Source organism: Peromyscus eremicus, chromosome 17, assembly GCF_949786415.1.
Source record: "Peromyscus eremicus chromosome 17, PerEre_H2_v1, whole genome shotgun sequence".
NCBI lineage: Eukaryota > Metazoa > Chordata > Mammalia > Rodentia > Cricetidae > Peromyscus > Peromyscus eremicus.
In genome coordinates, this window is record NC_081433.1 from 43,773,866 (window position 1) to 43,791,592 (window position 17,727).

The 17,727-nt window shown below is 40.1% G+C and overlaps 1 protein-coding gene across 1 annotated transcript in view; it reads left to right on the forward strand.

Annotated features, from left to right (window-relative positions):
• The first annotated feature begins 369 nt into the window (after positions 1 to 369).
• Vegfc (vascular endothelial growth factor C) overlaps positions 370 to 17,727 on the forward strand; it is a 101,639-nt gene continuing 84,281 nt past the window's right edge. Inside the window, exon 1 of the mRNA XM_059244696.1 lies at positions 370 to 819. Within this exon, the coding sequence (XP_059100679.1) occupies positions 673 to 819 (147 nt within the window). The 5' untranslated portion in view covers positions 370 to 672. The remainder of the gene's footprint in view (positions 820 to 17,727) is intronic.

The following is a 17,727-nucleotide window of genomic DNA, read 5'->3' on the forward strand; positions in this document are numbered from 1 at the left end:
GGAGCTCGCCGGCCTCGCCGCCGCCGCCGCCACCGGGCACCCCGCCGCCCTCCTCCCGCCCCCCCCCCGGCTCCGCCGCCGCTGCCGCCGCCGCCACCGCCTCTCCCGCGGCTCCCGCGGCCCGGCTCCTTTCACTTCGGGCGAGGGAGGGGAGGGAGGAGGGGGACCAGGGACCCGCGGGCTCCTCGGGACGGAGTGGAACATCTCGGGGTGACTGGGCTCCACCAACCCTCCCAATCCACCACCACCACCAGCAGCAGCAGCAGCAGCAGCACCAGCACCAGCACCAGCACCAGCACCACCAGCAGCAACCCCCCTCCCTCCCCTTCTTTGCAAAACGCCAAAACAAAACCCGCGATCGGCGGAGCCGGCCCCCCGGCGCCCTCGCTTCACCTCGCGGGCTGCCACCGAGGGCAGCTCGGATGTCCGGTTTCCTGTGAGGCTCGTACCTGACACCCGGGAGCCTCAACCCCGGCTCGGGGCTGCCATATCCGAGGGCCAAAGTTGGGAGCTGCGGAGTCCCCGGGAATCCGCTCGCCCAAGGTTGGGGCGGGGGGGGGGGGTCTCCCCGAAGGAAACCGCGGGACTGGGACGAGGACGGGAGCTCAGGCTTGCGCCCTCCAGCCTGCGCCTGCCATCCGACCGGCCTCCCCTGCTCCCGGTCCTTCCACCATGCACTTGCTGGGCTTCTTGTCTCTGGCGTGTTCCCTGCTCGCCGCTGCGCTGATCCCGGGTCCCCGCGAGGCGCCCGCCACCGCCGCCGCCTTCGAGTCGGGACTGGGCTTCTCGGAAGCGGAGCCCGACGGGGGCGAGGTCAAGGTAGGTGCGCGGACCCCGGCGGGGCTGGGCTGAGGATCCCCGCAGCGCCCAGCCTTAGACTGTGGGGCTTGCCTTTGCTGGGTGTACAGAGAACCTGCACTGGAGAGTGTGTGCATAATTATTTATTTAACCTTTGGATCCAAAGTTAGAGATTGGTGCACGCTTCCTTGGAGCAAAGTTTTCCTTCTTTTTTTTTTTTTTTTTTTTTTTTCCAGTGGAAAGCTGTTACTAGAAAGGAAAGCAAACTTAGAGGAGGGAAGGGCCCCAAGAGGTGTCCGGTGGCACAGATGAAGCATTCTCCTTCAGAGTGGTCTCCTAGTGCCGACAGGGGAGCTTGCACCCTGCCCTGGTGGCGTGACTCCAGAGAGAATTTCATTGCTGTAGGGAAATGTTCTTTTCTTTCCCTGGCTGGCTCTTTGAACTCCAAAGAGCTTCTGGGGTGTGTGACTAGACAACTTAGGTTTCTGCTCTTGGAGTGTTTGTAGCAGGAGCCCCGGGGCTCTGAGAACTAGTTTGGAAAAAGTGGAAGTAAATTTAGTGACTGGGCTTGAGGGTTTTAGATTTTTAGGATTAACTTGAACTAGCTCAAATCTCAGATATAACAGAGACTGGAAGCTTTTAAATCGTAGTCACGAGAGTCTTTTTCCCAACTTTATCAACTGCGTTTCTGAACTCTGGCTATGAGATAGCAAAAACTGAAGAGTCAATGTGTTTGTTTTATTTTGTTTGTAAGTTAAAACAAACAAACAAACAAACAAACATGTTAAGGTGCTTTTGAAGATATTCAGATTCTCAAAAGAAGCCATCTATCTTGTACTTCTCACTGGAACCTTCTAAAGGATATTTATAAATCTTTAAAGTTTGGAACTCCTGAAAAAGTTTTGTATTTACCGCACTGAAGGCCCCCTGGCTGGAACCAGGATGAAGTCGTTTACTGTAGCTGCCTGCTGTGGGGGAAAAAGCAAGGGGTGTGTTCCTCTCAACTTTCAGTTGACTCTATTGGGGAACACAAATTGAATGTACAGAGATTAAATCACCTTCCCTGGGTTTTGTCTGAGATACACTTTAACATGGACAAGACTACTTTCTAATATACCAGACTACCAGTGTGTTCACATTTGGGAAAAATAAAGACACCAGAATTTGTAGTTCACTATGAGAATTGTAACTTTCAGCATAAACATGTCACTGTAACTCTAGGGATGAGAAAAATCATTGTCCCCAAATGCCACAGAAATAAAGCTCTGAACCCAGTAATACTTCTTGTAATTGGAGCCCTTCAGGTTTGCCAGACCTGGTCCCTTTCTGACTCTTCAAATTCAAAGTGATGTAGGTATGACTTACTCAGACACCATTCGCATTGCCCAGAACTGGCTCTGATTTACAGTAGGAAAGTGGGAAGCATTGGGTAACACGAGAAACATTCCCTGATAAGCCAATAGCTTACACAACAGTCAGTTACCACAGAGTCAGTCCTGAATCACTGTACTGGAGCGTGAATGTGCGTTCGTGCATGTGTGCATGCGTGTCTGAGCACTCAGGTGTGTGTTGCAGCAAGGTACAGACTTGCAGGATAAAAAAGTTCCTTCATTTTTAATTTTCAAGGCTATTGTCATTAAATGTGTCCTTTTCTCTGGAAATCTACGTATTTTGTTTGCAAAAGTCTCTTTTCAAAGTTAACCATCTTTTAAATTCTGTATGTTGAACAAGAACTGATATTTTGTATGTGATAGGGTTTTTTTTTTTATCGGTAGGAGGAAACTTTATTTGTATCTCTGAGTTTCATGGGCAGTGTACTTTGGCAGTACTCAACTGTTCCCTGGTGAGTGAAGAGAACCTTGACAGCCTGTTTTACTGATGCCTCCAGTGAAACTGCTGTGTCCTTGCTCTGAAACTTGCACACAGTGACCCCAAACACTGGTGTGAAGACTCCATGTCTCTCCCTAGTGGCCTTTCAAAGCACCTCAGTTCGCTTCAAGCAAAGAAGAACCAGAGGGAAACCAATTATAAATTCCTAAAACCTCAAGAAGGCATTTCACAAGATACAAACAAGATGTCTATTATGCATTTTAGTAACTCATACAAAGTTTTGTTAATCAATAGATACCCATGTTGCTTTTTTTTTTAATTTACAAATATAGAAAAGCCAATAAGCTATGAGAAAGCTTGCACCCATGGCCATGCAGATAGTTGGAAGTGAATTTAGTAGGTTCCCTTTTCTGTTTTTTTTTTTCATGGTTGTATGATTTAATGAAAAGTTCTAAAATATTTTCTGAAGGGTGTTAATGCAAACAAACCAGTGTCAGAAAGCTAAATCAGCTGGATACTGTGGACATAAAAAGAAACATTCCAAACTTGTTATCAAACTAATGAATATTGCTGAGCTCAGAAAAGCACCTGATTGCTGTAGCTAATAATTTGCAGTCTGAGTCTGGGTAGAGCACACTCTGGTGAGTTGGAATGGAAGAATTTAGTTTTAAGAGATACATTGGTTGACGACAAAAAGTAAATCAGAAGGAAGACTTACCTCATACAAATTATCGCTACCAAACTTTTTTTCCTTTTATGGAAAGTATATTCTTTTCTCACCATAACATATCTGGATGACAGCCCTCCCCCCGCCCAATTCCTGCCACTTCCATGTTCTGTCTCTCATTAAAAAAACAAAAAGACTTCTATGGGATGATAGTAAAATGAAATATAATGAGATAAAACAAAAATGAACTCATCAAGAATTGGAAAAACAAAACAAAACAGAAAGAGCCCAAGAGAAGGCACAAGAAACAGATAAAAATCAAAAAGAGAAAGAGAAAGGCCTGAGAAGACATTATGAGACAAGGAGCCTCCAGAGATGCTGTTGAGTTCGCTTTCTGTTAGCCATGTAGCAGCCTACCTTTAACTGTAGTTTGTTCCTTCTGGGTTAGGGATGGGGTCATGTGTCCATTTCTTCTTTCAGCTCTAGGACCCTATCTAGTGCAGGCCCTGCAGGCCCTGCCATGCTGCCTCAGTCTTTGAGTTCATGTATGTTTTGATCATGTTGATTTAGAGGGCCTTGCTTCCTTGGTGTCCTCCATTCCCTCTAGCTCTGACACTTTCTGCCTCTTCTGCAGGGTTCCCTGAACCCTGAGGGGAGGGATTTGATGGAGACATCCCATTTATGGATGAGTGTTCGAAGGTTTCTCACTCTCTGCATAATGTCTGGCTGTATGTCTCTGTATTTCCTCCAATTTGCTGCAGAAAGAAAGTTCTCTGATAAGTAGCTGATCAAGTCACTGATCATACTTTTAAATACTTTTTAAACTCTTTAAATATAATATTTTAATTTTTTCTTTGAGAATTTTATTTATGTATACAATGTATTTTGCTCATATCCATCCTCCATTCTGCCCTTCCAACTCCTTCCAGAGCCCCCCATTCCCCAAATTTCATGTTTTCTCCATTTTCTCTTGAAAAAAGGTATGCAAATATGTAAGTCTTTACATAGTTTGGTTTACCATAGGCCAGGTTTTCTTTATCCGTTTTTTTTTCTTAATAAGTCTGTATACTTCTGTGTGTTTTAGTTTGTTATTTATGCTGTCTACTAAATCCATGGCAGTGTTCTTCAAAGTGCCATATGTGTGCCTGCACCAGAAGTCCCTAGAGGTCATTGTTTTCTCTTTTAACCTGATAGCAAGTAAATCTCTGGGCTTTGGTTAGGTGTATACATTTGAAATAATATCCCAAGTCATTTCTATTCACAATAAAAGTATTATGTGCTGCATATGACTGACTAAGTTCATTAGTTTTTATCATAGTCATCGTGTTATTATTCAGTTTGTGAACTAATATGTCAGGCAGAGGTCATCTTGAAAGACGTGGAAGGTTTTTTTTAAGCAGTTTATCACAGAGTTGAAAAAGTCAAGATACATTTTTATCTTTCATTATGAAATTGAAATTATGGAATTTTTATCTATTATGAAATTTATCTATCATTATGGAATTAACATTGTGTACATTCTGGTATTTGAGAGAGACTCATCCACATGGCTGTTTGATCTGGGAATCTTTGATCTCTGAGAGGAGCTTTTGGTTGTAACTGGGATGTGCATTTTTAATAGACGAATTCATCAACACCAGAACTATACTTGCTGTCCAGGATGGCATGGGGACATGAGAAGGCATATAGAACAGTTTGGAGCTGGTGTGTTACATAGATAACAGTGAGTTCTCCTAAGTACCAATATGTTTAGATAGTTAGATTTCTACTGGTTGTTTTACCAGCCAGCTGTGGGCCGTGGGGGAAAGATTAGTTATGATCTTAGCAAATAATAAGCAGAATATTGACATCAATAATATTATTAGCTAAAAGTCGTAAAGACTTTTACTTAGGGGTGGTCTAATTAAGAAGTAAAAGAAATACTTTAGATAGAGAGTCATGCACAGCTTCAGCAGGGCAGAGACAGAGGGACATGATGCAGGAGCTGCCCCAGAGGATGGACCCATAAGTCTGGGGATTGATCACAGTGAAAGTTGAAGGAGAGGGAAAAATTAACCCTGGCCTCAATGATTTTGTCATAGGACAGTATTGTTTTCCACTTGTAGAATTAGGCTATTTCGTAAAAGAGGATGGGTAGCAGTATAATTCCATAGATCACTTAAGATACTACTAGGAAGAAGACGTATTTGGAGAAGCAAAATAAACCTCAAAGCCCTTACACTATGGTTCTCAACTCTCCTAATGCTGTGACCCTTTAGTATAGTTCCTCCTGTTGTGAAGACCCCCAACCATAAAAGTATTTCATTGCTACTTCGTTACTGCAGTTTTGCTACTGTTTTCAAGATATCTGATATGCGGCCCCCAAAGGCATCCCACGCACCAGTTGAGAACCTCTGCCTTTATGGGAAGTAACTGTCTAGGGCCAGTAGGACTTAAGGCATGTAATAAACTTGTGACAGTTGTTACTACCATCTCTATGAAAAATTAAAAATATGGTATGTTAACCAGTATTCAACGTATAAAAATGTAATTTTATTTAAGTTAGATAGACAGTAAATATAGCAGCAATATGTCATCATTTGGTCGGAGCCTTGTCTGTGTTTCTGTCTTCTCCTATCTATGCTTCTTGGTAGGAAGCTCCCCCACTTCCACAGCACCAGAATTCCAAGATTAGGAATAAGATACTCTTAAACTCTCTGGACTTCATCCCACATCAATTTCTGTTAGCGTCTGGCTTAGAGTTTGACTTCTCAAGGGTCTCCTCTGAGGAGGGCAGAGGTTTGTCTAAGGGAAGAATTGGGTCGTTGTCCCCCTTTTCTGAATTAGCTGCTATTAAGGACAGACATACAGTGCTACAGCTTGGTTTTTCTCAAAGTATAATATTGTGTTTTTCTTATTCTTCTCTCCGGTTTTTGCCATTAGTCTGTATGATGCTCTGTTTACTTCTCTGAAGGCAGGGGTACCTGGGAGGATGGGACCAATAAGGCCGAATAAAGTCTCATGCAATAGCCAACTTTATTCAGAGCATCAGACAATTCGTACTCTGAGGATTAAGAGGAGTCACCTGAGTGGACAATTACAAGGGCAAGCCGTGCGTGGCAAAACCATGTTTTTCCATGCAGGCATATAAACAAATAACAGCAGGCACTTGTAATGAATAATCAGAAGTAAACCCACTCCTATCCACTACACCTGGGAGGAGCAGGAAAACACATTCCAAGAAAAAATTTATGTTTTTGATGACACTGAGGTCACAAGACTCTTGTTTTCTGACAAGCACTCAGAAATCTCGTCATATGACCCCATTCTTGGACTGTGTTCTGACAAAACATAGATACATATGGGTTTGTATCCAAAAGGCCCAATTCACCTTTCTTTGGGTTTCACTTTTTTGTATTTCTTCTCAACTATGATTTCCTGATTGATAACCATTTGTCAATGTCACACCATGAAAGCTGATTTAGGAAGCAGTCAAGTACTGACTGTAGTGCTTCTTCTTTGGGTCTATAGTCTTTTTCCTGGTCCACTGATTTGAGAAGGCTTGGGGTGGTAGATTTGGGGGCTATAGCTCTGGAGAGGGCCATACAGTCACCTTGTTTGCAGCCTGGGTGTGTGGTTCAGCTGTACCAGGTACCTGGAGACATGGGGGGAATGCCAGCTCCTTGCAGTGCCAGAGCTGGTCTTGCCTTAGCTGCTCCAAATGTACATCACCCTCTAGATATTAGCGATTCCTTAAGCATTGTGAGTAAAAGGGAAAAATCATGATCCTTGTCACCCTGAGAAACTTGTGTATCCTTTGCCTTGCTCGCCTCTCATAATCTGATGTCATTTTGATTTTCACTTCATCTCCGTAGATGGCTGCCATGTTATATCAAGGATGGTAAATATAAGACACAAAACACTGAACCAGCAGTAATAGCCATCTTTAGTCTTGGGGTATAGAGTGTTGTTGATGTTGTATATATGTGTGCATGTGGGGGTGCAGGTGTATTTGCTTGTATGTGCCCATACCTGTGGAGGCCAGAGGTCCACCTTAGCATCCATTTGACTCAATCTCTACTATTTTTTTGAAATGATGTTTCTCTCTGAATTCAGAGCTGATCCGTTTGGCTAGGGTGTTTGTCTCAGTGTCCGGACCCCTCTCGCCCGGGTTATAAGTGAACTCTGCTGTGCCTGGATTATTATGTGGGTACTCTGGTTCAAAACCAGGTCCTTATGCCTGTACCACGGCACTTTTCTGAAAGCCATCTCCCCTCTCAAGAATAGCCTTTTGTTGTTGTTGTTTTTTTTCTTTTTATAAAAAAAAAGTGAACCTTAGAAACATTTATCTAAAATAATGGTTTCACCAACCTTTTGGGTTTGTGGAAGGCTCACGCTCTTATCTCTTTTCAGAATCTCCAACTCTTTCACTCATTGTGTCAGCATGCAAGAAGACAGAGGAAAACGTTACAGCCTTTAGAACCAACTAGTCATAATTACTTATGAATGAGCAGGAACCTTTTCTGGCCTTTACCGTTGGCCACACTGTTGACTAAAACTAGATCCTAGATGGCCAATATTCATCTGTCTGCCTGCCTATCTGTCTGTCATCTGTCTGCTTGCCTGCCTGCTTGCCTGTCTTGTCTGTCTGTCTCTCTGGGTCAGGGTTTCATGTAGCCTAGGTTGTTCAGGAACTCTATGCATTCTGGGATGATGATGAACTCTCTTTTACCTCTCGAGTGATGGGATTACAGGATTTTGCCACAATGCCTGGTACATAAATGCCCCTGGCTTACAGAAATATTGAAAGAACAACTGCTTAACCAGGGCCCTTGCAAGAGTTTCTAATAGATTTTCTAAGTTTGCAGTGTGATTGTGGCGGGGGAGGGGGGACGGCTTTTCATGTCTAAGAAGCCTTCACAAACCAGAGGGTTCAGAAAGAACAAATCAAATGGTGCCTGACAAGAGGCACATCCCTTCTCCAACTGCTGGTCATGTGCTCTGTCATCTGTCAAAGATTGCATTACTCCTGGAGGATACACATTCCTGTTATTAGCTGAGCTGACCTTTTGCTACGCAGCTGTAGGTTCATATTTATGTAAATTGGGAGTTAAGGTATCATTGATTTTTTTTTCAAGTGAGAGAAAATTGGATGCAGCAAAAAGACTGAATAACAAGGGATGCTAATGAGTTTGGTCCGTATTTAAGTTCTAAAGTTTACAACAAACACTTTAGGCTTGTAATTGTTTCTTCTGCCATGTAAATGTTCAGTTCCTGTAGCTCATTCAGGATTTGTTTCAGAATTTGTAGTTTATGAAAACAGAGACTATGTTTAATTAGTTGGTTTTATTGAGCATTAATGGCAAAGTGTGTCTTAGAATATTTTTTTGTATGATGATGTCTCACTGTTCCCTTGTACTGACACTGCCCTGGTAGCTTCGAAAGATGGAGTTTGTGTCTTCTACAGGTTTTAAGTAGACTTTGTATTTGGTATTTATTTTTTACCTTATATCTTGATTTCCAAGTGGTCTTTTTCCTTTCACATAAAGTATATGGTCTTAAGTGGTGAAGGCTGGATCCACGCTTGCTTTTTCCTCTGCCTGCAGAACCCTTTTGCCTTGCTTTGAACTTCCAAGAACAGTGCCTAGAAGTCACCATTATTGTTCACAGCTTGTTGCAGGCACATGACAGCCCAGAGCAGAATCACTTGGACAAAGATTTAAGCAACAGAGAGGGATGTGGGCTCTGTGATACTTCCTGAATCCTTATCCTGTCTCTCCATGTTCACACCCTGCAAGTGCCTTATACTCTCTGTAGGACAGCACAGGTTAGCTTCTTCACAAGAAAGGTGAAGGGAACAACACGATGTCACACTATATCACTGAGGCTTAAAGAGTAGATAGGTAAGTAATGGATGATAGAGGAATGGATTAACACTATGACAGGCATGTGGTTAGCTTTCTATAATGTAATGGTTTGGCTTCATGACTAAGGGGAAAAAAATCAAAGCAGAGATTATATCATGGGCATATGGAGTAACTCTGATTATCCAGAACATTAAAAACAAATTTATTGCATATAATGTATTATAAATTACCCTAATTTCTAAGCAGTTATGTATGTTGAGTGTTAATTGTTCAGACTAAAGCCACACATGAAGTGCTCATAACATGTTTTCACCTGTTGCTGGGTGCCTAGGTTTTTGTCTGTCCTTGGAAGTGACAGCCCTGGCCTTTTAGGAAAATAGTTAAACATTTTAATATACTTTATTATTTTTTAATTATTCAATCCCCATGTATTTGTTTACTAGTTGTTTTGTTCATTCTTCTCTCATATTTTACATCTTGACCACAGTTTCCCCTTCCCCATCTCCTCCCCACCCTTTTCCCTCTCCCCCAGGTCCACTCCTTCTCCAGCTCCCTTCAGAAAAGAGCAGGCCTCCCGGGCATATCAACTAAATCTGGCATATCAAGTTACAATAAGACTAGGCACATCCCCGCATATCAAGGCTGAATGAGGTGTGAACCTCTAAAATCTCAACAAAATTATTATGTACGGTGATAAATGGGTAAATATAAAACTAAGTTAGTGTATAATGCCTAAAATAGTAAAATGCATTTCCACTGAAGAAAGTATGAAGAAAACGCAATGAAAGTTGCACGTAGCAGCTAAACTTCTGTGGATTTGCTAAGAAGAGTGAATTTTCATTGCTCTTTTGGGATTGTCTTTCTGAATGGCAACTGGTACAGGGTGTCCCTTGCTTGCTGTCCATTAGATGAGTCATGGAATCGACACTTTTTAGAGGAGTCTCGTTTGCCTGGGTGCTTTAAATGACCTCAATCTCCCACAGCTGGTTTCACTTGATCCTTCTATTAGGGCATCAGTCAATACTATGAACTGTATGATTCCCTTGCGTCCAATACGGTATGTTGCTGGGCACTGAGTGGTCAGGAAAAAGGAATTAAAAACAGAAGACATCAACTGGTTATCCCATGCCAAATGATCGGCCATGAAAACATATGCATGCAAGTAACATACAGACTAAGCTGGTCATATTTATTTATTTAGAAATATGTATGTAGATATACACACATAGGTATGTAACAGCAATTAAAGAAAAGGAGGCCATAAAAATAAGGGGATACACAATTCTACACTCTAAATATTTTCTAGAACCTAGTCATTTTCTTAGGATCCCAGTACTGATGTTCATTGGAGTATTTTAGGACTTTGAATTAGATATCAGTCCTGCTTCTAAACAGAACACAGTAGCCAGTCAGCGTATAAATGAATACACACATAGACAATACATTGTACATACATGTGTCTACATGCATACTTGTATCATCTTTTTAAAAGTCTTATTTTGAATTTTGATTTAAAGATTAGAATTTCATCTAAGCACACAAATAAGTTTCACAGCATTCAGATTTAGATTTTTACATTAAATAATTTCTTGTAGTGACTTTTCATTTCTATAGTATTTTTCTTTCCTTAAACACGGCTGCACTTTTATTTATTTGCTTTTATTTTGCTTTTTTGATCAAATCACGATCGAAATGACTGCTGATTTAATATTCTGTTACATGCAGAGAACATTTTCATGCAATTGATAATATTTTTGATTCTAGCTTGCTAAAATACTAGAAAAGGTAGAAAACAAAACAAAGTAAAAAGAGAACAAAACTTTGCATGTGTGTGTGCCATGCAGGGACCAACAGCCCATCTCCCTCACGGGAACTGAGGCATACAGGAACCTGCTTCTTTGCTTCCTCAAACAAGCAGTGTGAAATGTTTACAACTTTTTCAGAAATGGCAAACATAGTTACCTTACTTTCAAAAGAGTGTCGGGGGCAGCCTGATCTGTAGCCTTTCATCAAGAAAATGGCTCCTTTTCTCATTTGTCTGTTTATGCATCGGTCAGGTCCATCCCCACCGCATGTCTCCTTCTGACCAAAACAAGAGTAGACACATTTGGCAAAATTAAATCAGATTGGAATCTTAAATAACATTGGTCTTGATTTTCTTTTAACTTGAGTGGCCGCACAGCTGCCTTGTGTCCTGTAATTGAATTCCTATACTCTGTAAAACGCATTGCTATTTCCGCTCACTCAAAAAGTTTCTTGCAAGTAGCCAGTTGCTATCAAGGGCCAGATGTGGGTCTGTTTGAAACCGCCATGGTCTACTTCACTACAGTATCGTTGCCTAGATGGAATATTCTTAATTCTTTTTCTTTTATTTGTGTCTGTTGTGCTTATTTAGTGACTTTGTTCTTTTGAAAGCCCTCTTCCAAGTTTCTGTTTTGAAAATGGAACACTGACTTAGATTCATGTTTGCTTATGGGTCGTGACATTAATGACATCCTAGGAAAACAAACTAATCCTTTTGTCTCGGAGCCAAATTTTAGTTTTGAGAGGAGAGTGATTCATTGTTTGTTATCCTTGAGTCTCCTGACTTTCTTATATTTTTTTTTTATGTTTATCCATGCCAAATTCAAATATTGGGCCAAAATTATTCATAAGTCATGACAATCACACTTGAAACTGGGGTGTCTGAAGTTACTTTAGATGCATGCAATAAGTGAATAGTCATAGATATTTTCCAAGTCATAGATTTTTAATGTAATTTTTTTTCCCTCTCAACATTGCTAGTAATGATACCTGATGTGGTGGAGACGAATTTTAATTTAGAAAAGTACAACTTTGTGATGTACCTCCATGAGTAGAGCATCATTACATTACTGATTTATGGTGAAATGTGACAGTGAACTAGTAACAAGAAATTTACTGACGTATGACTGCTCAATTCCAAGCTCATATGACTGTTCAAGCTCTTAGTTACTTTTCTGTTGCTATGATAAGCTCCATGACCAAGGCAACTTATAAAAGAAAGCATTTAATTTGGCTTATTGTTTCAAAGATTAGAATCCATGATGCCTGACGGAATCAAGGGATGATTGAGACCTCACATCTTGATCCACAACCGCTGGGCAGAGAGAGACACGGGGAATGGCAGGAGTCTTTTGAATCCTGAAAGCCTATCCTAGCACACCACCTCCAGCAAGGCCATACCTCATAATTCTTCCCAAAGAGTTCCACCAACTAGGGACCAAATATTCAAATATATGAACCAATGAAGGCCATTCAAACCACCAAAACAGTCATAAAGGAGTGATGTTTCTGTGGCTGCCAAATTTTACACTGAAGTGACTCTGTTATGATCTATGTGCCCTTCTTCCTTTTTTTCCTTCCATTATTTCTACTTCTATACTTACGGGTTTGTTTGCCAGCCTCTAGTGGATGCTGTTGGGAAGTGGTGAAACCTTCAGGATTTGGGGGTCTAATGAAAATGAATTAACTTAGGTTAATAAGGCCATTCCCATGGAGAGGTTAGAATCACCTCCCCTACCCTGCCCCTGTCCTCCATCTCTCAGTGGGGTTAGGACTCTATATTACCCACCATGATATTCTATTTTTACCACATGCCAAAATGGCAGAGCCAAGTGATCATGTACTGAAACCTGAAAGCCATGAGTCCAAATAAATCTTCTATGTATGAAGTGTTGAGTACATTGTCAGTGTGCAGAAAGCAAACTCACACAAGGCATGCTTCAGAAGCTCCTCAGTCCTACTTTAGCTGACAACCTCTGAAATTCAAGTTTGCTTCTCTTGTGCCATTTTTATCATTATTGAAGCTACTCTTGGTAGAGATTTTACTACACCACTGTGAAATGTGTGCACTCTGCTGAGTATATGCCCGACGTGCCTCTGTTAATAGCTATACTTCTTGTGGGCTTGGACAGCTTCCTCTTTATAGGATCGTCTCAGACCAATAAAAATTTAAATTAAGCAAATAAATAATTTAATTTCTAATGTGAGTTGCAATACCTTACCAGCTAAAGTTTTTTATGCACTCAAGTTAAATTTTTGATAATGAGATGAACTATACATTTTATTGTATCTGTTGTGTATTGTGTATAAAAAGTAGATTTTTTTGCTTAGTGAATGGAATAAGTGAGTTTCAGTAGCACAGTAAAATGCCAAGTGCCCAGTTGTCATTAGTCTCAATTTTAATGAGTTCCACATAAAGGTGTACATGCTTAAAAATCTTTAATTCTTTAGTAAAAGGTCATCAAGATTTCTTAAGTGTGGATTTTAATATAGTGACTATGGATTTCACTCCAAATCAATGGCTTACCTGTGACTAAATAGTCTTAACTTAGAACATTGAAGTTCTGTTTTCTGTAAAAGTTTAAGTTCAGTCTTTATAGAAGTGTTTGTCTGAGTCTAAGACACTATCACACACACACACACACACATATATTATATATATATATATATATATATATATATATATATATATATATCATGAATATATTTTTTTGAGACCAGGTTTCTCTATGTAATAGCCTTAGTTGTTCTGGAACTCACCAGGCTGGCCTTGAACTCACAGAGATTCACCTGCTTCTGCCTCTCAGAGTGCTGGGACTAAAGGCGTGTGCCACCACACCCAACATCTACTATCATTTTAATTGTTTTTTTTTTTTTTTTTTTTTTTTTTTTTGATGAGGACTTTGTTACACTCTAGGTCCTATTATAATGCCAGGATAAGTGTATGAAGGTTAAAATGAGTTTTACTTTAGAGCATATCGTTTGACCATAAAGTAAGGCATCCCATTGGACAATATGCTCTTTGATACTCACCAATGATATAGTAACTGTTTTAAATCAAAATATTAGGCACACAGTAGGAAGTTTTCTTGTAGTACATTCCAACACTGCTTTTTCCAATATATTTAATTCTAGCATACTATTTTTCAGTTAAATATTTAAGTAGCTTTCAAATTACTTTAAGAAAATCGAAAGAGGGAGGGGGATAGTGCAGGTGTACATATACCACAGTTTATGTGTGGAGGGTAGAGGACAACTCTTGGGAGTCAGTTCTCGGCTCCCAACCTTGCTGAGGCAGTCTTTAGTCTTTTTTCTACTGTCCAGTATGCTACAGACTAGCAGGGTGGTGAGCTTCAAGTCAGTTCTTCCGTGTCTGCCTTCCATCTCACCAAATACTAGAGTTCTGGAGTTATAGATGCAAGTTACCCCATTACCCTATCAAGTGGTTTTGTTTGTTTGTTTTGGTTTTTAATGTGACTTCTTGGGATTATACTCAGCCATGAGGTTTATTTACAGGGTGGTGGTTTGAATGAGAATGGTTCCCACCGGCTCACATATTTGAATGCTCAGTCTTTAGTTTGGGGAACCATTTGAGAAGGATTAGGAGGTGTGGCCTTGTTGGAGGAGGTGTGTTACTAGTCTTCTAGGTTTCAAAAGCCCATGCCATTCCTAGTTAGTGTTTCTCCCTTTCTCTGCCTTCTGCCGTGGCTCAGATGTAAGCCCTTTGCTCTAGCTCTACACTTGCCTGCCTGCTAACACGCTCCCTGCCGTGATGGTTACAGACTCACCCTCTGAAACTCTAAGTAAGGGCACAGTGAGCTGTTTTCTATAAGTTGATTTGCTCATGAAGTCTCTGTACAGCTGCTTTCCTGTCCCCAAATTGCGTTTTCTAATTACAGAATAACTTTGTCCATCACTGCCAGGAATTTTTTTATTGCTTATGCACCTTCATATTACAATAAATGTGTATCTTCATAAAATACATGGAAGTATATATTGAGGTTTTTTTTATCAATTTGAGTTTGAACTTAAATTCTTTTAGAAGATGGGGCTTTTTATTATATTTTCGTCACTAATTATACATCTTCCTATTATTTTGGCTTATAGTTGATACCTTTTTTGAGGGTGGATTTGATTTTATTGTAATGTTAGCTGGTCTTATGACTTGAAATGTTTATTACATGTATAGTAACTATCAGTGTAGGACTATGTCTGTATAAAGTATGCACAAATAGTGTAAAGAAGCAGACATTTTCAACTCTGTGACACACTGTGGGGAAAAGCAGTCAGTCTGTGATTGAATTTTGCCAATTTGAATTTCTGGCTGGTTATTGGAAAAATAGTATATTTAGGACATGTTAAGGATCACTTTGTTTCAAATAGCATTCTTTTCTAGAGGAGGGTTCTACTTCCTTATTTGTTCTTTTCCCAAATGTGTTTTTTAAATTTACTTTTATTTTATTTTAGTTTCTCTGTATGTGTGTATCTCATATTTAATTTTGCTTCCTACAGAGGCCAAAAGAGTGTTCATATTCCCTGGGGTTGGGATTTCAAACATTTGGGAGCTCCCACGTGGGCCCTCTGCAATAGCAGCCAGTCCCTGAGCCAGCCCTAGAAATATGTTTTTTCTTGCCCTTTGGCAAATAGCAATATAAGTTCACTGAAACACAGTCGAGTCATAGAAGCTTCCAAACAATGCCACCTACAAGGACTCTGTACTTGTTACAGCTAGACCATCAGCATGGCAAGTCACACTGTCCTCTGTTCTGTGTGTTACTATTTTATATTTATATTTGTTTTGATTAAGATACAATATATTTGTGACTGTAATTGTGAGTAAAATAAAGCTTTATTTAAAAGTTATCGTAAGTTCTTAGATTTTAGGCCTTTAAAAAAAAAGCAATTCAATATCAGTTCAAGTAAACAAAGGAACCAGATACTTAAGTACACAGGGCCTGTGAAGTAGATACCACCAATCCAAACAAGAACAGCCTTGTATTTCTGTCAGTCACTTAATAACATCTGTCAGTGGATTCAGCATGTGGTTATTGCCCTTTCTGTTCTAGTGTTTAAGACTTAAAATCTGGAGGAACCAGGCGATAAGATCCAAGGAAGCAAACTATTTCATGTATTAAAGAGTTTTAAGAGTTGAAACTATTCCCATCTGGACATGTCAAATAATAAGCATCAAAGTAAGAAATACTAGACTAAGACTAACAAGGCTATCCATAACCTAAAAAACTGATGAAGAACATACACTTTAATAAATGTAAGTATTAAGACTAGGATGATATTTACTCTTGATATAGGTGAGTTGTTCATTCTGATATAAACAAGACACTGAAAACAAATAAACCTAAAACTTGTGTAATATTTTCCAATTTTCCTCAAATTCTTGGGCTACAACATTATCATAGAAAACTGCTCTTGAGCTCAGGTCTAGCCTTGGAGTGGGGAGGGGCCAGGGAGTGATGAGTCTTCTCTGTCCTTTCTGGTTCTCATTTTCCATTTTGCTTCAGCTTTCTTGTTAGGTTCCTCTGGGAAGCTTTGGCAACACCTTCGAAATATCTGAGGACATGAATATGTTGGGTTTTTATCTCCTCACAGATTTGATCATAGGTTGTGTCATAGGCCATTGCTCTGTCGGCTCTGATTCAATTTGTTTGTGCAATTCAACAAAATAATTGGAACTACTCATAGCTGAACTCAACTAACTAATTGAGGTCATGGAACCCAGCGTAACTTGTAGCTAGTACTGCCATAGGTTAGTTCTGGTTGATAAAATGTAGTAGGCGTTTATCCACCTTTTTTTTTTTTTAAATCACATTTCTGCTAAAGGAACTATTTTTCTTGTTTCCTTATTTTTCTTCCCTGAAAAACAGAGACTGTTTTATAATTTCAAATTGTAGTTCTGTGTGTCAAAAGATAATTTTTACATTTATGTGGACCAAGACTTTCATAGTTACTACATAAGTTACTTGATGGAAGATTGCCTTTCTAAATTTACACTATGGTGACCTGAATGTATTGACCCTTAAAGCTACAATAATTTGTATCTTTTTAATTCAACTTCTATAGTCAGCTGATGGATCCTTTAAAAATATTATATTTCTGTTTTATGTATGTTTTAAGATGACTTACTCAATAGGAGCTTTCAAATAAATAAAGGTATGTATTGGTAAGGCCATACTCTGCTCATTCTAACTGTTAAAAGTGTTCATAAAGAGAAGTTTCCTTGATGAGGAGAGAGGACTACATTTATCTATGTGTATAAGGCTAAATGTTTAGCTTGTTGGGGATTATGCTGGTTAAATACGTTAGTGGTTGTAGATTCTCTTCCATTATCATGACTTCATTAGTACTAAGTAATTAGGTAGGTTTCCAGTACCAGGCATGATTTCCCTCTTGCTGAGCAAGTCTTAAGTTCAATTAGAGAGTTGTTGATTATCAAAAAGGTGAACATGCCACCACTACTGCACTCTTAGGCTTATTGTGCCATGCTGGTCATTGATATTATGACTCAGGAGTCATCACTGGGTAGGATTGTTGGTTGCCTCCATCCTTTGGAAGATTGCGTGGTCAAGAATCTTCTCTTGCAACAGATGGAGACTGCTACAGAAAACCATAGCCAATCAAAATGCAGAGTTGTGGAGCCCAGTCCCAATGGATACATCCGCAAAACATTCCCACACCTAAGATACAAGGAACATTGTGGAGAAGGGATAGAAAGATTGCAAGAGCCACGAGATTGTGGAATTTGTTGTGAAACAGTGTCTCCTAGTA